The 26,957-nt window shown below is 35.2% G+C and overlaps 1 protein-coding gene and 1 pseudogene across 3 annotated transcripts in view; one reads left to right on the forward strand and one right to left on the reverse strand.

Annotated features, from left to right (window-relative positions):
• Positions 1 to 5,581: 5,581 nt before the first annotated feature.
• Positions 5,582 to 26,957, reverse strand: part of Sntg1 (syntrophin gamma 1) — a 348,433-nt gene continuing 327,057 nt past the window's right edge. For all 3 annotated transcript variants that reach the window (XM_050163780.1, XM_050163772.1, XM_050163789.1), the window contains 4 exons: positions 25,258 to 25,410; positions 22,193 to 22,285; positions 10,132 to 10,242; positions 5,582 to 6,054 (listed from right to left, as the gene is read on the reverse strand). In XM_050163780.1, the coding sequence (XP_050019737.1) occupies positions 5,896 to 6,054; positions 10,132 to 10,242; positions 22,193 to 22,285; positions 25,258 to 25,410 (516 nt within the window). In that variant the 3' untranslated portion in view covers positions 5,582 to 5,895. The remainder of the gene's footprint in view (positions 6,055 to 10,131; positions 10,243 to 22,192; positions 22,286 to 25,257; positions 25,411 to 26,957) is intronic.
• Positions 11,732 to 12,969, forward strand: LOC126514733 (aldo-keto reductase family 1 member B1-like; annotated as a pseudogene).

Genomic DNA, 26,957 nt, shown 5'->3' on the forward strand with positions numbered 1-26,957 from the left:
GATAGCCTTTGCTGGAGAGGTTGTGGAGAAAGAGGTACACTCATCCATTGCTGGTGGGAATGCAAACTTGTGCAACCACTCTGGAAAGCAGTGTGGAGATTTCTCAGGAAATTCGGGATCAACCTACCCATGGACCCAGCAATACCACTCTTGGGAATATACCCAAGAAAGGCCTTATCACACAACAAAAGTATATGCTCTACTATGTTTATAGCAGCATTGTTTGTAATAGCCAGAACCTGGAGATAATCATTTTAAATATTAATCTTGGTGTTGCTACAGATCTATATTCATTTACCAAACACAAAGAACTTATTCTAAGACAAGAACTTTAAAGTTCTTTAGAGCAACTGATTTTCAAATACATGTATACCTCCGCTTTTGCTAATATCTACTTTGCTTTTGAAAAAGCATAGATTTCATAAGACAAATATATTATTGTTGTTACTCAAGCTAAAAACTGTTAGCCACAAATTGGACACGTATATCTTGTAGTCTACTCCCAAGACCCTGGCATGACTGTTTGTAAAAGTTTTTTTTTGTTTGTTTGTTTTTGTTTTTGTTTTTCGAGACAGGCAGGTGGCAGAAGACTACATGGAAGCCCTTTTCCTGACACTGCAGAGGAGTTGCACATATGCATTCCCAGGAACTGTGACAGCGTGCACAAGAACTGTAGAAGCTCAAGTCAAACCAATGGAAATGAGCACTTAACCATGGAAAGAAGAGCTTACAAAAAGCCTTAACCCGACCTGGGGATTTATTAACAACTGACAGCTGATGGGAAAGGCAGAATTAGCTTTCATTAAGACTATAATCCTTAGCCAGGCAGTGGTGGCGCACGCCTTTAATCCCAGCACTTGGGAGGCAGAGGCAGGTGGATCTCTGTGAGTTCGAGACCAGCCTGGTCTACAAGAGCTAGGTCCAACGAAGGCTCCAAAAAAGCTACAGAGAAACCCTGTCTCGGAAAACAAAACAAAACAAAAAACAAACAAACAAACAAAAAATACTAGAATCCTTGTAGGTCAACCATGCTCCAGGATATTTTCTCCCTCCCCAAAATGATAACTTTCTAGGGAGATGGGGATAGATCATAGATGAATTGCAAAGAGGGATTGAAGAAGATAAAAATATATAGTTTAAGAAATTCCTAAAGGATGAATAAAGTACTTCTAAAAGAAAACATAAGTATTATATCAATTGCGTTCATACATTTCCTCTGAATAACTGTTTCTTATTGCATTTTTAAAATCATGGAGCATTTTGTTATTATATTTATGATAAATATTATTTGTCTAGTGTGCTAGGGAGAGAACCAGTGATATTAGTCTTGGTAGATCAGCACTGCACTGATAAATTACTACACCAATCTAATTGTTTTTATAAAGACACTCAATGCACATGCTTGTACATCAATTTAAAATACTTTATTTGCTTCTGTGTGAAAAAAAATGATGGGTGTAGTAACATTCATCTAAAATGCGCTTTGCTTATTTTTACTGGGGTTAAGACTTACTATATTTTTTCTTTGTATTCAGTTTAGTTATTGAAAATATACATGATGGGTATTTACTACTTTTTCACAGGAAGCTTAATTGTCTTTCTGCTATTCAAACTGAAAAAGATGGAACAACAGCAACAAGTTGGAGACGTTTTAGAGTTCATTTAGTAACAAGGACAATATTGGAACTGTTTTGAAGGGAATCTTGTCGGCATGCTTTTATGACATTGTAATCACCTGAATAACAATTACCGTCTTAAAGGAAGGAACATGATACCTCAATAATTGCTCCACAATTCAGTTATTAGTGACAAGCTAATGATGTCCTTGGCCTTCCTTCTCAATTTAGATACTGTTCCTAATGGACTGCTACATAAATACCAAAGTGGTAATGTTTTCAAGAGTTGTAACTCCTTGGTGGGTTAAGTAATTTGGTAAATATCACCTTCCTTAGGTCTCTGCTATAATTCAGAAGTCAGACACCAAATGTTCATGAATATTAATGAACCAAAGCAGATTGTGTTTTTGGTTTGTACTCTTGGCAGAGAGGTCAGATTTTCCCTTTTACATTCAATTTTCTTCCATCAAGATTAGAGTTTAAATTTGTGGGAAACTTACAGATCAAAGGCAGACAAAGAAATACAAAATTGAAAGTAGTAAAAGCTTCCATCTTTATTTTCTAGTATGCTTCATTTAAGAAAGGTTCCTTTTTTTTGTTTGCTTTATTTTGTAATAAATCATTAATGAACCCAAAGACAGAGTGGCAAGTTATAACAGATCTGAATTTACATTTTAGAAACATCCACCAAACATTTAAATAGGAAATAAATATTTTTACATTTTATCTTTCTATTTCACTACATTGTAATATGTATAAAATATATAACATTTATATTATTTATTATCCTTAAAGTTAAGGTATAACATAAAGTGACATGAGTTTAGGGTATTAAGGAGTCAGAACAAAATACAAACAGAAATTCTAGAGATGTGGATCAAGAGAGTCCTTAAGCTCCTGAGCACAGCAATAGCAACAGGAACAAAATATTTATCGTTAAGTGTGAACACAGACACTTACCTTACAGAGTTAAGCTTAAGCTTGTCCTTGCACCAGTAGAGCTTCTCCACACTTCGGGTTTGAAACAGTAAAGTGAAGTGATTGCTATGCATCACTGTTCCTCAGTGATAAATCAAGCATCACTTAAGCCCAGCATTCGACATGGAATATACTATGAACAATCACTGTGACCTAAGCAAAGGATATGTGGACTCATCTGCTCATGCATCCAGAAGAAAACCGCACTGTCTATATGGAAGTTCTTTCTCTGCTTGCCATATTGACTTGGTGTTCATTGTCTTTCTTCTTGTTGGACGACTTTTATGAGCAAAGGCTTTATAAGAGGTCTGTTCATGCCCGAAATGTATGAGGACGCAGTAGCTCATCCTGCTGCTTAAAAGTAAGATTGGATGGGAAGCATTTGGCGTATTTATTATTTTTAAATCATCTTTTAATGTGTTTTTGAAGTTGCGCTATAACAGATTCAAATGCCCCTGCTTTGATATATTTCAGTGCTGATGGATTGCTATTTTAATCACGTAAAAGGCATTCTCAACAGTTTTCAAGTGGTTTTAAACTCTTGTCTCTAACTCCCATAACTACATTGCCCTTTAAGATTACACTGTGTACACTGTAATAAGCCCTTTAATTTGTCCCCATACACATGCATGTGCATATACATCCACCAAGGCACTGGAGGGGTTAAAACATCATGAAGCATTCTCATATGTGCTTAATACTCAAACTTGCAATTTTTGAAAAAAAAAAAAAACTCCCATATTGGAACCTACCTAAGTTACAGAGAAATTGAAATCTGTGTTTCAATTCATTTCTAAACTTTCTCACTGAAGTAGCCCAAGAAACAACAGCAAATAACAGTGCTTAATAGCACTATAAAGAAAGCATCAAACACTAACTGTTAAACTGATGAAAATCAGAACAGTATTTTCCTAACTGCTGCCTGGACCACTAATCGTGTTAAATAGCAATTTCAGCATGAAGATATGCCGATCAATATTATAAATAGTAACAATACTAAGGTGGTTTTAATATGTTTTATTTCAAGCAACACTTTGTAGCTGAATTCAAATTATGCTGTATATGTATGTGGAAAATTTTATCTCAGTATAATTAAGGTCAACAATTTATTCTTGTTTCTATACATGTACTTATGTATCTGTAAGTACACTAGCTCTATATACCCAAAGATCTCATCTCATACTTTTGCTGTTTTCACAATGGGAACACTGGTAGAATATTTGCAATAACAACAATAAAAGCATAATTTGTTTTTGTCTGTTTAAAGAGAACCTTGTAAAATCTACATCATTTTACATGCTATTTCATCTGCACCACATGTATCCCCAGTGCTGCTGAGTCTGGAAAATGGCATCAGAACCCCTGGAACTGTAGTTACAGATCACTGAGTGAGTCCTCAAAGCAAGTCTGCCTTCTTTGCAGGAGCAAAAATAACCCTTAAAGCTCAGTCACCTCTCCAGCCCCATGAAATTATCTTACATGATTACAGAAGAATTCTGCATTGTTTAAAACCTCAGATTATTTCCTTTTTTAGTTTTGATGACTGTGGCATATCACAAGCCCTACAGACCAGGTCACCCACCATGTGGCTGCACCTTGCTCAGTAGCAGAGGTTTCAGAAGAAATAGTAAAATGTGTCCAAATTCATTCCTTCTACTTTATGTTAGACAGTCAGAACTCTGATATTGGTGATATCCAAAATTTGCCATAGTTTTTGTGTCTGGTTGATAAAGTAAGCAACAATTTCAATATTACCATTGTAGGGATACATTGAATTTCTTATAGTGTTTGTAAACTTTTATTATTAATTTTTTTGTTCTTTTAATTCCAATCTTACATATTTCAGTTCTCATTATGAGATTTCACTTAACCTGATTAAAGATGATTTAATATTTCTAGTGATTATGAAAATAGCTTACTATTTGTTGACTTTACTTTCATGGATGTGTGTTCCTCCCCACAAATTATTTTGTTTTCCTCTTAAGTCTTAAATGAGATTTTCTTCTCCTAAAGGAAACAATAGTGAACTCCCTGTTAGAAAACTGGTCATTTAAAAAGGCCTAAAACAATTATCAACTGAAATGTGTATAAGCAAAAATGGGCTTCCTTTTTACTTTCCAATAAGTACCCACTTGTTTAAAAGCAGACATCTCGAGAGCCTTAGATGAGGGCCAGAGAATGCTTCCTGCTTTGTGTGACTAGCAAGACCCCATTCCCAGCTGTGAGTACATTCTCCACATTGCCTATTTCTGTCCTTTTCGTCTTTCTAACGCTAACACAAGCTAGCTACAGCAGTCTTAATCTATTACAACTACTTAATCATACTCCATGGACATGTATTTTGAGAATTGTTTCCAAATCTCACTTAATTTACTCATAAATATACTCAAATGAAATTATCACCTCTGTGGCTACTTTTCAGGAACTTTTCGATTCACGACCACACAGAAAAGGGTTACAAAGTCCTATTTCTTAAACAGAATTTGTTGACATAATTTTCTCTGTAAGAATTTTGGGTCATATCAATTTATTAAAGTTTAGTTTGTTCATATATATTATTAGGCAAAAGAGTATAAGTGTGTTTACATGAAGAACAGGGAAATCATGAGTGTTTTAGCCATTCAGGACTAATACCATTTTTAATATAAAACATTTTTGTAGCATTCATTCAAGAAGGAATGTTTCATTTCTTAGTGTGTATCACAGGCCAATGTGATTATCTTTACTTATTCTTCAGAAGATTTAAAATCTGGTAAACACAACCGGAGTGCTCATGTGGAAACGTAAGATGGGAACATAGGAAGAAACTCATTTGGGTAGGTTAAGGTACTTCTATCCTTGAGGTTTTAATGTTTTATTATTTTTTTGCATGCTACTTGCCTTGCTTTACTTTTTAACTTATTTACACTCATAATACAATGATAGGGCATTGGTTCATCTGGCCCACTATGTCTCTGTCATACAAAATAATCTAAAATAGAGAAATAGCCATTTAATTGGTATTTTTATTTATAGGTAGCTTACAATTTTCGTGTTATTTACATACTTTACATACCAATCATTCATCACCATACACGGTGACAGCTGTGTCCTGATAAAGATCAGAGGAGAAAGAATAGGCTGCTCTGCCCATTCCGGGTTATTTGCGGATACCTGCTAGGGTAAGATCTACTGCAGATACCTCTTGACATTTTTCCCGCTGGAGTTGCAGTCTGACTCCACTGTTGACATGGTGACAGCGTGGTCTCTGCCGGAGGAAAACGAGGAGTGACAGTGGGGCTGCTAGGCAGAACTCGGTCTGTCAAGCCACGTGCTTTGCTTTGCTTGTAGAAGCAGAGGTGGCAGTAGCAGAAGCAGCAGCCTGATTGCCTAAAAACAGAGGGTCCAAACAAGCCACTTTGGCAGCAAAAAATGAATGGATACAGTGAAGCACAGCAAATAAATTTGAAAATTCCAACTCCTGGAAGGAAAGGAGACAGAAGTAAATCAGGGGAAAAAATTTATTTTTTCACAAAGTTGTCAATAAGCAGTCATTTTTATGTATAACATCTGGAATCTAGGATATGTAATATATTAAAATACAATACTCTCATAGACATGTTACAATGCCAAGAATATTGAAGACTGATTAAGAAATTTATAAGCTTAGTGAAACTGATATACAGTTTATGATCGCAATGAGAGTAACTCATATGTAGTAAACACCTGAGATTAATGATGCGTATTTTTTGTTATTTAGTTTCACATTTGTGACGGAAGATGAAGAAATTAGAACAAATTATAATGCATCAGAGAACTCCTAAAAAAATTAACAGGCCTACTGTGTTTTCTTGGGGTTTGCAATAGGAACACAATAGCCTTCAGTGTCTCAACAGTCTTTTACCTTTTCATAGTTCAGAGTCAGATTAGTGTAGTGCAATTTCTGAAAGTGGTAAAATACATTCACTTCTTTATTGTATTTCCCAAAAATTTCCACTTACAAAGTCTTTTTAAAATTCTGTCATTATTAGCCAAGGTTTATTTTATTCAAATTAAAAATTAATTAAAATATTATATCATTTTCTCTTCCTCTTTCTCTCCTCTATGCAATATTTACCATGTCCTCTCCTCCCATTCTTTCCATCCCAACTACCCTATTACAACCTTCCCTCTTAAATCTACGGTCTCATCTTCTCTGATTTTATACATACACATTATATATAATATATTATACCATAATAATATTATATTGTATAGATATTATATATACATTTATACAAGTGTGTGTATATGTTCTTTTCAGTTCACAAAGATAAAAAAATTTTGAATGCCACTGAACACAAATATTAAAGCAGTGTTTCTTAAAATTATTCCTATTAAGTTGAAGATTATAGCTTGTTTTTTAATCTCTCCAATTACCTAAATATCTGGGCACTTTAAGTAAGATCTAGGTTTTCTAATTATTCTACCCATCTTGTTTATTATTGTCCAATAGTTTGATGCTGATCAAGACCTTACAGTTTTATATCTTTGCCAATTTAAGGTTTGTAGTGTATGATAGGAAGACATAGACACTGAGAATAGACTGTAGGAGACTGATGGATCTGGGTTTGACCCTAATTCAACATCACCTCCTCTGCCCCATGATCAACTCTTACAGTCATAGCCATCCCTCAGGCTTCCTTGTTCACTCCTGTATGAATTCACAGAGGATAGTCTTTCCTTTCTACCTATTTTTTTTTTCTGAGACTTTCAAATATCCAGAGGCTTTACATGCTATTTCCTTACAACAGAACTTTCCTGACATTTTTTTCCACGAGCCTTACTAAGTAAAACCTAATTTCAAAATATAAGTATTTGGTCATTCAATAAATATTCATCACAATACTTCACTTTCTTTTGAAAAACATGGATCAGAAAGAAAGATGATAGACAAGAAAAGTCTGATGGTACGTCACAGAAATCAAGAGTTATTAGAGTGATTTGGTAATCACACATTTATTAGGAGTTATGGTCATCATGGGTATACCTGCACAAATAAAGACAGACAATGCTCAGGATATGTCTCTAAGAAAATGAAACAGTTTTTTTTTTGCTTATTATAATATAAAGTGTATTATGATATGCTACAAAATCCTACAGGTCAGACACTTACAGAAACTTCAAATTGAGCTATAAAGGATATGTTAAACAAATAGAAAGGGATGGAAAATATCCCCAGAAGTAGATTGCATAATGCTTTATTAACCTTAAATTTTCTTAATACTAATGAGAAGGAAACAATGGCTTCAGAGAGACATTGGGTAACAGAAAAAAAAAATTTCTGAATTAAATCAGTTTGTGTATTCAAGGAGGTGTTGACCTAAGAATGGAAACCAGAAGATGTGCTACACTGGGACAGGGGTTTTGCTTTTGTTTTCACAGGAGAAGAAAAACTATGAATACTATCAAAATTAATCAAGATATTCTTTGAAAAGGAGAAATCTCTTGATAAATGGAAATGACAACTTATTCACAGAGGTGACAATTCTACAGATTCTAAGGAAACCTCATAAGGGTTGGGGCAGGGTTCTGTTCTTGTCTTTGCAGAAAAATACCCATCTTCAAACAGTCAAGAAATCTTGGACATCTAGATGTCTAAAGAAGAAAGATAACAATTCAAAAAGAATCACCAAGCAAAGAAAAATATGGCTTATGATACCAATATCCTTTGCAGGGTAAAATCTCATACCTAAACATATATATGAAATAGCATTTGCAACTCACTTGAAAATCAAAGCTGACTTTGGAGTTAGACAGTAGCTCTCCTTCTCTAAATTCAAGCACATTCTTAAAAGAAAAATTTAGAGTCTCTGTCTCATATCAGAAGCCACCTGATGTGGGACAAAAAGAAGATAAAATCTAGGGACTAAGTTTATCAGAACTCTGCTTTCAAAATTTTTCTTCTCCCCATACCTATTTTTGTCTCTATGGTACCTTTCTTCAAATTCATGTCTATAGAAATTCATACTCTCTGTTTTGGTATGAATACTGTTTAAGTTTTCCACAATGATTAATACATTTTTCTATATTAATCTTTTAAGTTTCCAGGAAGAAGATGTGGCCCCACAACAATGATTCTATCTGGTTGATATGATGCCATTTTGCTGATAGCACCATCGGTTTGGGGCTCCAAACTGATGAAGATGGTTCTATCTTGGTTAACTGAGATGGTGCACCTCCTTAAAAACTTAAGGCACCCAACCAACGTTAATATTAATAAATTTACATTAATATGCATTTATAGAACATTTTATTTCTAGAACATGGAAAATCATTTTAAAGAAAAAAGTAAGTGCAAGCACAATGATGCTTCATTGATAGTTATGGAGAAAAGAAAGAGCAAGAAACAGAGGCAAGTCATGTGTGGAAGGCACATGAGATTGAGGGTTCAGAAACCAATCCACAAGAAAAGGGAATGAAAAAATAACTTTTCTAACCTCATGGGATACAAAGGCAAGGCAAGAAGATAATTACATCCATGTGTTGGAGATGTGAAAGAGAAGGAATGAATACATAAAAGCTATGATCACAGTTCCTACTTCAGAAATGAAAATATAAATGGAGAAAGTTCTCAAGAAGGAACAATGGAAAAATGCCTGGCCAGACATACTAGCAAAAGAAGAATCACATTATTGAAAGGAAGGCTTCTGGTAAAGATGTAGAACAACATGGTAAGCTACTGTATAGAACATCACAGAGTCATGCTTGGGAAGTCCTTGAAAGTCGGTCTAAGACTCACCCTGAACTCAGGTAAATGATTGCAAAAGTAAATGATTGCAAATGACTTCATAAAAGAAAAAGTACAGTAGGTTTCCATACCACAGGATTAAATTTACAATTTGCTATTGTTTATTCTTCATTCCACAGAGGAATAATATTTTTATGAATTATTTAAACTAAAAAATCTTACTGTTGATTTCATTATAGGGTAATAGAAAAAAGTGAAATTTTGAATTTCTGCAAGTATAAATCTTTATACATACAAAATTGTTTAAACTGTCCATTGTCCTAACAAGAGCACTATCATATACCAGTTGACTATAACTTAGGTAAAACTATGTGGAAAGTCATTGACTAATTCATCTTCTTTAAGTCATAACTACTTAGCAATTATTTCACAGTTGCTTAAAACCATATTCTTTGCAAATTTATACTTCTATTTAAGGTTTGATAGATTACCATAAAGCAGCTAAATTTCCAAGGTATTTTTTAAAATTAAGAAACTGCTGTATGGCCCCTTCAGGTCTTGTCATGTTGTTTTCGTCTTATGTAATTATAGTTCATACCAGATTAAAACTACGACCCAGAATCAGTTGGGCATAATTTATCTGGAGCAATGCTTTTCAGTGAAAATCTGTCACTAAAGCCTTCAAGTAAAAGTACTCTGGGGTCACAGTGCTATTTCAAGGTAGGCGGAAAACATTTGTGTTTAATGATCCTGCACATTCTCCTCGTTGCATCATTAAGGCACTGATGATTTTGGAAATGTATCGTGTGATGGCTCTTTTGTGTTTACCTTTGCTTCAATTTGTTTAGTTTCTGAGTTCTGAAACAAAAATTTTATTTTGCTTTTGCCGTCATCTGATGAGCCTTTAAGCTGAGAGAATTTATACCTCCAAAGTATGGCCTAAAAGAAAAGAGAAATGGAAACAAGTAAGTCAACAAAGTTTATGTCTGCATTAAAGCCAAGAAAGCATGTATTTTAAATATAAAAGTTAATCATATGTAGTAATATACCCAAATATTAATATATAAATTTAAATTCATTCTTTAAAGGTTATCTTTTAATATTTAATATTCAATCTATCATTTAACACATATTTCAGGTGTCACTAAAGTTTTTCAAAGACATAACTTAAGTAAATTCTTCAGTGAGGTAGCACTAGTCTTTTCCTAGTAAAGAGAAAAATATCTCCAGTAGACATTCTGACCTCTATGGTTATCTAACATTAGTCCTGAAAAAATAAGATTAGTACAATTTCAAGTGTACACATAGGAGTCTCTAACAATGGGTAGGAAAATATTTGTTTCTCACCAAAGTATATACGTAAATATGTACAGTATGTCATCAATATTGCTTATTTTGTTTACTTGCATTGAGAAACTAATCCACTGTGGAGTAAGGGGAGCACTCCTACATTGCTCGTGGGAGTGCAAACTTGAGCAACCACTAAGGAAATCAGGGCATGTACAGCTTTAATACCTCGGATTTTTCTTACAACATACAAGATCAGTTAGATTTCCTGTGAAAGGAATTAGTTACTAGATCCACACCATCCATGAATAGTGTGCCATATACTGAACATGAATACCATCAAAGTGTTTGGTAGTAGAGCCTCTTAAAAAAGCCACCATTTTTGCTGATAGCATTGAGCCATGAAGTCACCTTTTAAAGAAGCCACGTCTGTGCTCACTACCAGCAGATAAAAAAAAATGCAGCTACCAAGAAACCATAGCACACTATGGTGATGGTGTGGATCCAGTCACTTCCCAGAGTTGGGCGATAAACATGGGTCATAAACATGCCTCCTCCATGAAACTAGACTCTCAGAGAACTGAGAGGGAAGTGTCAATCACCAACATACCATGATACAAGTTACAACAGTTTTTTTTTTACTCACACAATAAGAAAATAATACAGATGCACAGTAAGTACAGATTCAGACAAAAAGAGCCACTAATTGGGTCACAGTGTGTTTTTAAAAATGTGTAGACTTAGAAGAGAGAATAAAATGAATATATACAGTATTATATTTAAGAAGCAAAGTTTTAAAATAATAAAAATATCCTCAACATGGTATAAAGTAAAATAAGATAAATAAGCCACATAAAGATAGGCAATACACAGAGTCTAGATCATGTATATTGTTGTCTTCTTTGAATTGCTTAGCTGCTAAGAGACATGTAATTATAAAAAAAGTGCTAGATTCAACCAACATATATATTGTAAGAATAACTTGACATCAGAGTTTAAGACAAAGGGTCTATTAATTTGGAAGAGAGATTTTGCTTCTATTTCCATAGAAAATGAAAAGCAGTGAAGTCATTCAAACTTAAAAAAAAATGTCCAGGTTGATCAAGGAAGACTTCCTGCAAGGACAGATGAAGCAGGAAGATCATGTGTAAATCGTTTAGGGGAGAGCAGGTATCCGCAGCTTCAGACTTTGGCATGGAGTAGTCGGTCAGGGTGTGTAACCTGCAGCAATCATGGCCAGCTATCTGGAGCTGAATAACAGCACCAAGATGCCCACCCTGGGCCTGGGCACTTGGAAGTCTCCTCCTGGCCGGGTGACTGAGGTCATGAAGGTTGCCATTGACATTGGGTACCGCCACATTGACTGTGCCCAGGTGTACCAGAATGAGCAGGAAGTGGGAGTGGCCCTCCAGGAGAAGCTCGGGCAGGTGTTGAAGTGACTCTTCATTGTCAGCAAGCTGTGGTGCACGTTCCACAAGAGCATGGTGAAAGGAGCCTGCCAGAACACGCTCAGCGACCTGCAGCTGGACTACCAGGAACTCTACCTTATTCGTTGGCCAACAGGTTTCAAGCCTGGGCCTGATTATTTCCTACTGGATGCATCAAGAAATGTGATTCCCAGTGATACTGATTTTGTGGACACTTGGGCAGCCATAAAAGAGCTGGTGGGTGAAGGTTTCGTGAAATCAATTGGTGTCTCCAATTTCAACCCTCTTCAGATTAAAAGGATCCTAAACAAACCTGGCTTAAAAGAGAAGCCTGCAATTAATCAGATCGAGTGCCACCTGTACCTAACTCGACAGAAGCTGATTGAGCACTGCTGTTCCAAAGGCATAGTGGTGACTGCATACAGTCCCCTTGGCTCTCCAGACAGGCCCAAGGCTAAGTTCGAAGACTCTTCTCTCCTGGAGGATCCCAGGACTAAGGCAACTGCATACAAGTACAATAAATCTATAGCCCAAGTGCTGATCTGGTTCCCCATACAAAGGAACCTGGGGATCCCAAAGTCTGTGACACCAGCATGAAATGCTGAAACCTTGAAGGTCTTTGAGCTGAGCAAGGAGGATGTGACCTCTCTATTCAGCTACAACAGGAACTGGAGGGTGTGCGCCCTGATGAGCTGTGCCAAGCACAAGGATTACCCCATTCTCCTTGTTTTATACAATCCCAGTGTGTCAGTTTTTCTCTTATCTTTGTTTTATTTTATTATTTCCCTTAAAATCCAGACAAAACGGAGTGGATACAGTTGGGAGGGGAGGTTGGAAAAACTGCCAGGTGTAGACGAAGGAGACACTATAATCAGGATATACTATGTGAGAAAAAAAATCCATTTTCAATCAAAGGGGAAAAGTGAATAAATGGGTCAAAATATACAAAAATCCATAAAGTAATTTGAAATTTCTGTCTTTACAGTGTATGATATATGCAGTTGTGCTTCAGGGACTGTGCAAGATTTTCTCTCAAGAATGTGAAAATTGGATCTTATTTATTCATTAAATATTTCCTGCTAACCATGGTAATCTTGATTTGTTGAATTTGATGGTGGTTACGTCTAAACACAGCTAAACACAGAATAAATATATAAACAAACAAAAAAAGCATTAATGTGTGCAGAACTTTCAGTCAGAAAAACGTCTTTTAAGTAATGTGAATTGACAGGTAGAAAAATTATCTCGGTTTAGAAGAGAATTAAATGTTTTATGTGACTTCATATATATGAATAAGTATCCAAGGAGGATCACACAACACATGACCTCAGTTTTAGTAACTCAGAGGTTCATGATCTGTTCGGTATAGATTACATCAATCAAACCTTATAAGTGAACTCTTAGGCAAAAAGCATATGATTATCTCAGTAGATGCAGAAAGAGTCTTGGAGAAAATCCAACACTCATTTTATGATAAAAAGCCCTGGAGAAGCCGGGCGATGGTGGCGCAAGCCTTTAATCCCAGCACTCGGGAGGCAGAGGCAGGCGGATCTCTGTGAGTTCGAGACCAGCCTGGTCTACAAGAGCTAGTTCCAGGACAGGCTCCGAAGCCACAGAGAAACCCTGTCTCGAAAAACAAAAACAAACAAACAACCAAACAAACAAAAAACAAACAAAAAAGCCCTGGAGAGAACAGGACTGGGGGGATATATCTCAATTTAATAAAGGCTATAAATGACATTCTTACAGCCAACATTGTCCTAATTGGAGAGAAAACTTTTGCTTTTGAACTATAATATAAAACGAAATGGTGCTCTTCACTGTCCCCGCACTTTTCTTTATATAATTGTTGAAATCCTAGTCAGAGCAATAAGAGCAGAGATGAAAACTAAAAGGATATAAATAGGAAATGAAGAAGTCAAAATATTCTTATTTGAAAATAAACATTATGAGAAAGAGAGCATTGGAAGCATTCTTATTTACAATAGACTCAAAGATGTCTCGGATTAAGCTGAAATAAAAAGGTGAAAGATCAGTACAATAAAAATGATTTGAGTTTTAAGATCCCATCCATCCTCAGGCCAGAATTCAAGTTTCAATGTCATATCAACCAAAAATTAATCCCTATGTGTGATAAAATGTCAGTATTTTGACAAGTATGTATGAGGAGATTGGGGGTATGTTGAGCACTGTGTCCTTTCTTGTTGAAGACGACTTGCTTAATATTCAAGATGAACACATATCACACATACTTATTATACACTCCAGTGAACTTTTGGGAACAGCCGCATCACCTTCCTGACTAATCAGGAAGAGAATGACATCATGATAAGATGTTACATAGATCACTAAGAAAATGCAATATACTAATGCATCTTATATTTAAGTTTTGTACCTAAACCATGCCAAAAAATAAAAGTACAAACTACAAATATCCTATATTTAGATGACAGTAAAATTCTCTCAATTCTTTCCTTACATGATATTCTTTTCATCCATCTATTTTTTCTTTATGAAGTACCTATGAAGTAATTCTGTTCCTTCTATATGCTTTAGTCTGTAGGAAGAAATTCAAGCTGATAATTTTGCCAGGCTTTAATTTTATACTAGTGTTATAGAGGTGAACAGGTGGTATGCAATCATAAACAGGATATGGAATTTTGAATGGTGGTGAGTGAGGGAGCCCACGTGTGAACCAGTTTCCATCTGGAGTCATTTGTGGCTTAAGTGGCTTTTGAGTTCAAGCTCGCCTGCTCTACTTCATCCAGTATCTTTGAGGGCTATGAGCAACAGCTGTGCTAGCCCATAGACAGAGCAATTTGCCCAGTGGAAAGAGCACATTTTTCTATAAAGATTTGGAATGCTGCTGCCAGCCAGAAGCACTCCTTCTTAGAGATTAGAAGCTACTTGGCTCAATAAAATAATGCACCTGCTTGAGCTTCCTCCCAAGGCCAGTGCAGGGAGATGGTTAACTGATTGTCCTGCTCTTTGTTCTGCCTTTTGACCGTATTTAGAATATATGCTGAGAAATAAACTCTGGGCTGTTTGGTACTGGCCTTTAGTCCTCCCTATCTATCCTATGTTTCTGTCTTCATTTCTCTTAACCTTCCATTTCCTATAACCTCATGCCCCCTTCCAGGTACTCCTTGCTGATTCCTGTCAGAGTGGATTCTGACAGGTGAGAATGATTTGGAAGAAGATTCTAGGATCAGTGACATCCTATGCATCAGAGTAGTGTAAACCTGAGCTGTCAATCCTAGGGCAGAGCAGAAAATTATTTAAAATGCAAGCAAACGCCAATCTCTGAGAGGCTTTCAGACTAATAAAAGCACAAACTTTAAGCCAGAATAGAACCTCTACATCGGACAGACTGATGCTGTAACACTAAGTCGTGCAGACAATGGGAGAGAGAGAAGTACTTGTGCCTGGATGATTTTTGGTTCCATGACTCTGTACTTTGATTGGTTGTGGTTTTCTCTATTGGTTTCCATTTGTTGCATGAAGTTACCTTGATGCAGGATGAGGACATCACTTACGATGACAGACTCTGGAGAGGGATGGTCAGCATCTGGCTGAATGGAGAGGCTAGATATGGCCTTTCAGGCCAATCTTATGGAGGCGTGTTATCAAATGCAGTTCTCAGATAACATTAGTTTGTGTGAGGTTAACAAAAATTAAAAGCAAAAATCAAAAACTAGGTCAGCATGTTATTTGTTATTAAGTATATTTTCTTTTTTTAACTATTTATTTATTTATTTATTTTGGTTTTTTTCGAGACAGGGTTTCTCTGTGGTTTTGGAGCCTGTCCTGGAACTAGGTCTTGTAGACCAGGCTGGTCTCGAACTCACAGAGATCCGCCTGCCTCTGCCTCCCGAGTGCTGGGATTAAAGGCGTGCGCCACCACCGCCCAGCTTTTAACTATTTATTTATTTATTTATTTATTTATTATGTATACAATGTTCTGTCTGTATGCCTGCAGGCCAGGAGAGGGCGCCAGACCTCATTACAGATGGTTGTGAGCCACCATGTGGTTGCTGGGAATTGAACTCAGGACCTTTGGAAGAGCAGGCAATGCTCTTAACCACTGAGCCATCTCTCTAGCCCCCATAAGTATATTTTCTTAAAAGTTGCATGTGTCTAAATAATTAAGAGACAGGCAAAACTTGTGCTTAATTGGCAGGAGTTTTGGATTATATGGGTGACAGTGTTGGTTTCTGAATACACCAAATAGTAGATACTGGGTAATTTACAAGTAACACCACTTTTTATAGTTCTGTTGACTTGGAAGCCAAATATCAACAGTTTCATAACAGATATAGTTCATGATGAAAACTCACAGTGTTCAGGTACTTTGTCCTGAATTGAAGTGCTACCCCCTGGAAAGAGAAGAGAGGCTCTCAAGACTGAGGAAACTAATAAAATCAACAGAGCTCGGGTAATAAAAGAAAAATCTCTGAAGCTCAGAGTGTTTCAAGATTCACAAGGCTTTTCAACAAGGTTGTAAAAGCAGAAGGCAACTGCTAGAGAATTATGGCTTACAGCATCATCACTCAGCCCAATGTAGAGGTTCCACTCTAGTGTAAAGTGTGTGCTTGTAGCTTAGTTTTAGTACTAAATGCCTTTTGGAGTTCTGGCTTTGCTTGCAGTTTAAGTAATTTTCTGCTCTGTTTTGATAGCTCAGGCTTATGTTATTCCAGAGGAGCGGTGCCCGGCGTTCAGGGAGGACTAAGCATGCTACTATGGTTTTTTGATGACCCCTGCGAGACACTAGAACTGTAAAAATCCGTTTCAAAACCTAAAGGCTATGCAGAGGACAGGGCTTGAATGAGTATTTCCACTATATGTAGAGGTAGCCACAGGATCACGTAGACATAATTAGCTCCCTCTCTGCCTCATCTTCTACCACACTGACACTTCTACCGTTACCAACTTGCTAGCTCTCACCCACATATAAATTCCTGTAGCTGCTACCGATCACTTGTGCTTCTCTAGGACACTCCTTACACACAGCCCAGTATGCTGATCAAGCTAGACTTGTGTGGGATGGTGGATCAAGTCCACGTATTGGTGCTTGTCATCGAGCATGCGTGTGTTTATTCCCTTCTTTTCACAGAATGAAGCACAACGGCTCACACTCTGTGTGCAAGACGGCATCTTCCTGCTGCCAGCTTATGTGATAAAAAGCAGAGGTGAAAAAAAAAAAAAAACAAGAGTATTCCCTGAAACTCCTCATAGGAGCACCAGTCCACTAGTGAGGGTAGGGTCTCATGTATTAGTCACTTATAACAACTGCCTTAGAGAAATGAAGAGAGTAAGGTTCATAGTAGCTTTCTCCCCTTTACAGGGCCTGCCAGGAGCATGTTTCAGAGGACAGGAGCAGCAGAGTGCTGTCAGGGTAAATCAGAACAGGAAGCAAGCACAATGTATTTAGCTATGATTTGGAGAAGAGTCAAGAGGCCTGGCTGTTCGATTCAGCCCCAAGATCACACTGCAGAAAGTGGCCGTGATGGTAAAATATGTGAGCTGATGGGAAAAAGCATGGTCGTTAAGGCCATGTTCACAAAGGATATGGCAGGACTCTTGTTCTTTTCTCTTCCTGGCCATGATGTGCCCTACCACAGGCTCAGAACAAAGGAAGCATTCCTTCATGGACTAGGAGTTCGGAAACTCTTTCCTCTCTCAAGCAATTCACAGGAACAGCATGCCTCCTAACACAGATTGCATGGCCAGAGGAAATAACATGTTTATGACGGAGACAACATCCACTGAAATATGGGCTACTTAGAAATAATCTTTAAATGTTATAATTTCAGCATAACATTATAAGGTTGATGTATAGCTCTTATTTATTTGTTTAATATGTGAAGTGTCCCAAGATGGGTTTTTAAATTATTTAAATACTTGTACATAAATGAAATTAGTAATTCCAATATAAACTAGCTAAAACACATTAAAATACTTAAGTCAAGCATTCTTAATGAAAATCACATTAAAAAGAAAACGTATCAAAAGGTATAAGAAATGAAAATTTTGAAATTTAAATGATAAAGATGTCAAGTACAAAGAATACAGAAAGTAGTTGTTATTGTTTAGCAAAAATACTTTTGTCTTTTACCTGATGTTGTCATTGTGCACTTTGAATTATAAATATGGACACTAAAGTACATCTTAATTTTCATGTTACTCCACAATATATTCAAGTAAGAGTTTTCAGGAATTTTATGGCTGTATTTGCATAATATTCGCATAAACTTTGGAGTCATATATCCCTTGAATTTTTAGCTTAGGTTTGATTTAATGTATATGAGCACTAGAAAAGAATTATCTGTTAGATTATTTCTGTAAATGGATGAGCTTTTGTGTGTGTTTTTACAATAAATCCAATGTTTTTCATTTTCCTCAAAGCAAAGGGATTGACTTAACTGAAAAGTAACATTAAAAAGTCCAGCAGGTTAATAACTTGTCTGCCTCTGAAACATTTATTAGACGGTTAGGTTGCTAGTAGAACGCTGTCAAGCTTCCACAGAGCGTCCTGTGCAGAGATAAGACTCCTAGGAGTACTGTCATACGTGGCTCCACGTGTAAAGTTGCTAACACACATTATCTTTCTTATTTTCAATTTTTCTTCCTGGATCTTAATAAGTCACTTTCAATGTAAAATAATTAAAACACTATAGAAAAGAAGCATAAAGAATAGCATGGTAGAATTTGTGTTATAACTGTAGAAACACATTACAGAAAAAATTCCAGTAGAGTGAACCATGAATGTGTTCTCTACGGGTGGATGTTCATAACTTTTAACTTTGAGTACAGTTTGTAGTCACACCAATTCTCTAGTTTTCTGAGTACACATGCCATCATACTTTTTATTGATGCTATTTTATTTTTGAATTGCCTTAATCCAATCAGACAAACTTGGTTACTATGATTATACTATTAGCGACTATTTACCACTCACTCTTGCACCATTGAATATTTCCTGTTAGGATTGGTATTTTGGTTTATAGGCTTCATAGATGAGAATGACTATTGCCTGTTTTTCTCTCTTGGAAACTTGCATTGCATAATTCCTTTCGTTGGTATCAGAGGTTCTCCTTTGGGAGGAGGCTTCCAGGTCAGTTTCAGCTTGGTGTTCCAAGTCTTGTCTTGAAAGTATGTGATGCCCTAAGTAAATTTTATATTATAATGTGCAAGTTTTATAAATTACTGCTGTTACACATGGAATGAATTTTACATATTCTCAAAAATAATATTTACATTTTATATCTTATTAAAATTAATAATAGAGATAAGGAAGACCGTAAGCCTATAACTTTAACTTCAGACAATAGACTAATGCTGACAAATATTATTAATCTTTTATGGGTATTAATTTAAAAGATATGAGCTAATCACTATCTTAAAATGAAATATTAACACATTATGTGTTATTTATGACTATTGGATATCTCATACAAAAGAACTGGTTCGAGTAGCCTATATTAGAATTAATCATGTACTATATAATTCAACCTTGAAGCTGTAGCAGCAACAGTAATAAAAGCCTAACAGGTTAAAACCATGTTTGAAAGCTGGTAGTCCCAGAGCTGTCTCACAGAGAAACACCAATAACAGATAACACTGACTTAAACATTTAACCAGGTTGGAGAATGAATGCTTTACTGCCTTCATCATTACTCTGGACATTTATGCAGCATAAAATGTCCTGTGTATAAAAATGCTCCTGTGATTTAGGAAGAAGCGGCAGGTGAGTCATGGCAATGGGCAATTTGATGCCAGCATGCTTATGTTCTTTGAGTTCAGTTGTCCTCTGTTGGTAACAGAGAAAAGATGGCTTTTAAATTTTTACTAAAAAACATATTCGAATAATATGCAGTATCAATGATAAGAGAACCAAATATACGCCCACCAATGCCCTAATTGGTTATCCAATGAGAAGTAATTGACCCTGAAAGCATACACACAGAAAAACTAAATGGACTCAGCAGGGTGTATGTGTGTTTGTGTTTGTGTGTGTGTGTTTGTGTATGTGTGTAAAACAATAACAAAGGTAAAAACATCATGAATTTGAGAGAAAATAGAGGGATAGAAGGGGTGCACAGAGGAGAGGAAGAATGTAAACAGTATGACAATATTTTTTAAAATATGGTCTAATAGATCAACAGTTATGAGCACTTTTTGCTATTGCAAAGAACACGGGTTTGATCCCCAGCACCTACGCTGCAGTCAATAATTGTCCGTTACTCGAGTTCTAGGACATCTAACAACCTTTTCTTCTTCATGGGTACCGTGTACACAGAGTACATAGTGATACATATAGGGAAAATGTTGAAACACACAAAATAAACATATAAAATTCTAAATTTCTCAAAAAGTAACTGATGCAAAGAGAAATCACTAATAAATAAAAATGTTCTTCTGGGAATATGGAAAGTTACCAAAGTGGATTTGGTGATGTTTACACCATTTTGTAACTGTACTTAGTCTGTATCATAGGAGTGCAGGATATAGTGTGTATATTATATTTTAATAAGGCTGTTAATTTTCATAACAGCAGCAACAAGTAAATGATCAAATTTTTCAAATATTTCCTAGAGACTAACAAATGACTGAGTATAGACTGCTGGCTATATTGACTCATATTAAGTAAACACATTTCCAATTTTAAAAAGACTATTTTCATTCAAATAAGTTTCATTTATTGCTATATATACTTATCAAATTAATTTAATACTCAGGTTGATTAACTAATCAGTAGATTAGTTATTTCACTAGATTAACACCCACAAGCTTATTTTTATTTGATAGTAGCCTTACTAAACATATCAGAAGGGTACATCTGGAAATTTTAATTACTGAGTATTCTTTAGGCATCCCACAGAGACCACTAATTATGTGACATAATTTTATTCTTCCAGCATGTAATATTGGATTTCACTGTGAACATGAAGCTGCCATTGTAGTCCTTAGATAGTGGGGTCTTTCTGAATGACAATCACAGGTGCTGGGTCATGAATTCATGATTCATAAAGAATTGTAATTCTCTATGAATGTGCTAGTATCCTGCTCACATGACCAGTTCAGTACACCATTCGATCCACTTCATCCCTAAATAATCTATACTCTACTTTTCTCGCCTATGTGTTACTGTCTTATTTTCTATAGAAAATCTTGTGCACACAATAATTTGAGAGAAACAGATTACTCATTAGTCTCTAAAACTACTGAGAGGGAATTCTTCAATTAATACCATCCTGGGCCATCCTTTAATAAAGGAGACAGTAGCAAGACACATTCCTGCAAATTGAAGACCACTGAAGATGCTGTAGCATGAACTAGGAGACTGGAACTAGAGGAGCTGGAAGATCACTTCCAGCTGATAATAAAGAATGGAATACTTTAGCTTTTTCACCTAATCAATGAGACTGACTATTCTTAAAGCTATGATGGTCCAGGAAAGTCCATTTCTTTCCAAAGGGTATGAATGATTTGTGAAACACGAAACCCATCAGAATATTCAGTATTCACATTAAGTCATGTGTTTAAGGCAGACCCTCATTTGTTAGAGTTTCCAAACACCCAAGCTGCACCATTCCATACGTAATTCTGAGACATTAACTATAAAAACCTGTTCCTTATATTCATCATCTAGATTTAATTCAGAAAACTCGTGACAGAACTGACAGAACTCTTCAAAATAATATCTAGAGAAAAAAATTCCCAAAAGTATGAAGCTATATTTTCAAAAGGAGAATAAATCTGTATCCACTATTAATCAACTGTTATGCATCTTTCTATCATCTATCTTTAAACTGGCTGTTGACTATGATCTATCTTTCCTTTATTCATGTACTTTCCACAATCTACCTATATGTCTGTCTCTGTCTCTATAAAGTCTATCAATCAATCATCTCTTTCTATGTATATATGTATATCAGGACAGTGATATATATTTACTTTGGTATATTAATTATCCATTAATCATGCTTTATTAAAATTCAGACTTTGTTTACGAAAAACGCATTAAAATGTAAATTATGTTCCATGAATGAAAATGAGGATCTTAAATCCAGAATACAATTATTTTGAGTCCAGCAAAGACTTCAAAGGCTTTTCACTCATTCTCAGTTGACAATGTTGTCGCTCTAAATCTCCTGTCACCTGGAACATATTACCTTTGTTGCTGCATCATAGCAGATGAAACCCGAGCTGAAGTCAATCGTGAGGCCCATTAAGTGACTCTCCAGCACACAAGCATAGGTCTTGCACTGGGAAAAGCAGAGTATACTGTTAGCTTTCAAGTGATTGGTACAGCATCGCTATCAAGGGAAATATAACATATTTTCTACACACATAATACTTAGCATGTGCATAAGTGAGGTTCGGTAAAATAATAAATTCCTAACATGAATATGACCCTAGGTCATCATAATTTTACTTGTAAAATTTTGGAAAGATAAGTAAATATAGATACTAAAATATCAAAAGGAAATAACTCATATATGAAACAATTTGGGCCTCATATACAACATGAAACATTTTTATAGCTAGTTTTCTAGGTTTTTTTGAATTTCATTTCAAGCTAAATGGTTCTATTAGATGAACTATAATCATAAATAGCATGTGAGGGAACTATTTCCTTCAGCAATTTTCAGATGCTAATTCTTATATTGTATTTGTTTGTATTATATTTATATAATATATTGCCTATCACAAGTGCCTATAATTATGACTTAACATAACAAGTTATTTTTATCAGAATGTTATATCCATATGATTAAAGCCTAATTTGCATTAAAAACCTAAAGCTATGATAACTATTTATTTAGAGTTAAAATAGTAGATTAGAAGCCATGTACATGCTTTGGTGTGATTGTATTTGTTTAATACATGGGCTTCTTAAATAGCTGAATTCACTCATTAGTAATATATTAAAACTAAGATCAACATTAAAGAGGGCTCAAGGCTACAGTGTTTACTTTTATATAGTCTTAATTATTTGCCATTTCTTTGTACATCCAATTAAAAGGAAGATTCCAGGTGAAATCGTATTTGTTATAGTGCAATAGAATTTTCACATTAAGTTCAACATTCCTAACTAAATTATATTGCCTCAATAATCATTAAATGGAAACAAATAAATAGATAAATATATAAGTTGAGATCCAATAAAGCCTTCCTGTATAACTTAAAATGTCAACAAACCTGAGTGTATTTAATGCATTTATATAATAAAATGTTTATTTATTGTTTTATTGTTACATTTATGTAATGAAAAGTTATTTTACTGTGAAAAAATTATTCTTTTGTGGAAGCTCCAAAATGAATCACTTTGCAAGATGTTTGCATAATTATATATTGTATAGCATCTACAGGTAAAATATACATAAAATAAATATCTTAAAGAACCACTGGACATAAATTTTTACTACCAAATAAAGACACATTCAGAAAAAAATCAAAAATAATTTTAAATAAATGTAATTATTTTTTGACATTAGTATCCTCTCCAAAACATATTTAAAGAAGTAATTGTTGAACTGGGTTAGTATATAGTTATGACAAATGTTAGTTATAGTTATAAATAAATGTGTCCTTGACTGTCAAAATTCATTAACCCTAGTAAAATTACAAAGCCAGTAATCTTAGCCTAAATGAATTACATCTCACATTATTTTTTAAGTTAGGAAATGTAACCTATTTTCCTAAGTTGTGGTTTTTATGTTTTAATATTCACTACATTTCTTAAGTTTAATTATAAATTTAAATGATAATGCAGATTGTATTCAAAGTGTGTACTTTCATGGATCATCCTTTCAAATAAATATGTTAGCATCTATACTAAGTTTATTACAGGTTCAAAATAAAATATGAATAAGTAAATAAATATATTTGAAGGTAGACATCATCACTTTGTAGTCTTTGCAATATTAATTTATTTCGAAATAAAAACACTTATATATCATCTTTTTCAATAGCATTAATGAAGTTATTAGTTTTCCTTTTGTGCATCTTTCATTAGGTCTATTTTTCCTATTGTTGTATTTTACTATATTGAGACAGGGTCTCATGTGGCACAGACTGGACTCAAATTACATTATACAGCTGAGGATGACACTCAACTTTATTGACCTGCCTTTAGCTCCCAATTGCTGGGATTATAGGTAAGTATTGCCAGTCCGTATCTTCCATTTCCCCATATTTAAAAAAACTGAGATAATCATTCTATACATATTGAACAACATTCTTTCTGTTAGTTTATTCACATTTGCAAATGAAATTTTATGAAAATGAAAAATCCAAGCCAATCAAATAAATGTACTCATTTCAAATGTAGTAAACAAAGAGAAATTATGAAAGATGAACAACCCAAAAGCTGAATAAATTCTAAATATTTTCCTTTGATTTCTGTCACCGTATGTGTTTAAAAAATAACTGTCCATGTATGTTTGTCCTTGATCTCTGAGTCTATTGCAAGGGGAAGGAACCAATTTAACTTTGAATTTTGCTCTATCTTGTTCCAAGTCAACCACGAAACCAATTTTATGAGGTGTCTTGTTTCAGGATCTCATGTATTTGAGTAAGTTAAAGGACATATCAAATCTGACTTAGATATGACTTCATACTGACGAACTACAATTCAGTAAGTACCCACTGGATACTTGTGATTTGAAAAATGTAGTAAACTTCAATCCATAGAGGAATAAAATAAGCAACCTCTGACAACAAATATTTCCAATGTGATGATGTGAGCCATCTGAAGAAAACAGTAAAAGAAAATGGTATTTTTGCTAAGGTGGGAGGAAGGGAAAGTCAGCAAAGTTGTTGTGAAAGTAGTATGGTAGGAACCCTTAGAAATTATGAGGTTGCCCATGCATGAAGTAACCTTTGAAGAAAGCTTCACATACTATGATTTGCTTTAAAGGCAGAGATGAAGGGAGGCATCTAGAAACTAGGTGGTCAAGTCTACAGAATGGAAACAACCTCATAAATAGTGAACTATAATCAGAGCATTTTTATATAAGATTCAAATTATAGTAATATTTATTAGTAAGTAAACTGCAAAGGCAAAATTATGTAAAAAGAACTTCAATAATATGGCTAATTATTCATTTTTTGATAACAGTTAAACATTGGATGCATTTGAGATGGGGGCAACCTCACAGAACTGTGCTCATGTGCTTTGTGAACTCAAGTGAGTGGGGAGATCTCCCCAGGTACCACACACACAGGTTCTTACCTGTATCCGTTCTACTTCTAAGAAGGTGGCTGTTTGGAAGGCTCGTTCCCACTGGGCAAGGTCACTCTCTAACTCCACCGAGAAGTAGAAGTCCTCCCCACACTCTGACTGCATGGTAAAGCAATGTTTCCGCCGATCCAGCAGGTCACTGTCCTGATGAAAACCTGGAGTTACACAGGCTGGCATACATCAATTCATACTCAGCACAGAAAATACCTACCAACGCTGCTTAAAACAGTGTGTAGATTCTATAAAACACGTGAAATTCTGTACTGTCATTAACCTTATCAGAATACTCACTACAAACAAATTTCAAATTCCACACCTGTCACGATTTCCTATTTTAACTACTGATGCTCATCCACCAGAAACGACTCTAGTGTTTTTTTTGTTGTTGTTGTTTTGTTTTGTTTTTTTTTTTTGTGTGTGTGTGTGGTTTTTTGAGACAGGGTTTCTCTGTGGTTTTGGAGACTGTCCTGGAACTATCTCTTGTAGACCAGGCTGGTCTCGAACTCACAGAGATTCGCCTGCTAGTTTTGTTTTTTACTAACAAAAGAATAACAACTACAGTGTTCGACACACAACAACTCTCTCTGATTGCAAAACAGCCTGACATACAACCTTGTAAAGCTGTCTCAACACTTGAGATGGAATAATGTTTATGATGATGTAATCTTTCATAGGCATGAGAGTTTCACTGAAATGATTTTGCAAATCCTTTAAAAACCATGAACTCATAGGAAATTAGGAAAAACTTGAACACAATTTGTCTACCCCAATTACACTGTATACTCCCCAAAGCAAACACTTCATTTATATGTACAATTTTATTTCATTGCGTCAGAAGATTTTGCTTCTAGAAATTTCTTGGTTTGGTCCCAAGTTTTCCCTTAAGGTGTTTCCCTAAGCCAACACATTTCAATTCCAAGGTACATTCCAAATTCAAAATATTTATATATGAAAAAGTATAGGACAACAGGCTGTACTATTTTGATACATAATTTGAAATATTTATTCAGTGTACTAAAAATTGTTAAAAGGGTAATCATTAATATTAAGCCTTTGATCGAAGACTGCATTCAAATGCACCATCACTAAACAGTGGAAATGTGTAAAATCTTTGACTTTAGCAATAATTTTGAAAAGAATATCTATCTTTTTGCATCCCAATTTGATACTGGAAGAATAAAAGAAGTTACTTCCAGTATTGTAGAATTAACTCTAACACTTGATGAAAACATTCAGTGAGCTATGAAGATACCATAGGCTCCATCTAAAGGGAAAATACTAAAGGCACAATGTGAGTGCAGCGCAAAGGTAAATAGGTGGCCAGGTGCTTTTAGTGATTTGTAGCAAGTATATCTGGGAGTGTCTCAGTGACAGATATTAAACAAAAACAGCACTAAATATGCCGGCACGATTATTATGAATGCAAGTATAAAACTGTCGTGTGTGGTGCATCTGCATGGATTCATAAGAAACATGAACTGAACAGTGGCTGAAAATGGGATTAATATTTAACATAAAGTACAAGATTGCTCTTTTTGAGTTAGCTGGGTGGTAGGGTCCCCAAATCTACCAAAACAATATAGTCTGTTTTTATTGTCCTTGCTTGACTCTGAGAACTTGAAGATAAGACCCTATTGCTGAAGACAACACACATTTTGGACACATAACATATAGGAATCCAGTTTGAACCA

Source organism: Alexandromys fortis, unplaced genomic scaffold, assembly GCF_014885135.2.
Source record: "Alexandromys fortis isolate MF-2015 unplaced genomic scaffold, M_Fortis_MF-2015_v1.1 scaffold_18, whole genome shotgun sequence".
Classification (NCBI taxonomy): domain Eukaryota; kingdom Metazoa; phylum Chordata; class Mammalia; order Rodentia; family Cricetidae; genus Alexandromys; species Alexandromys fortis.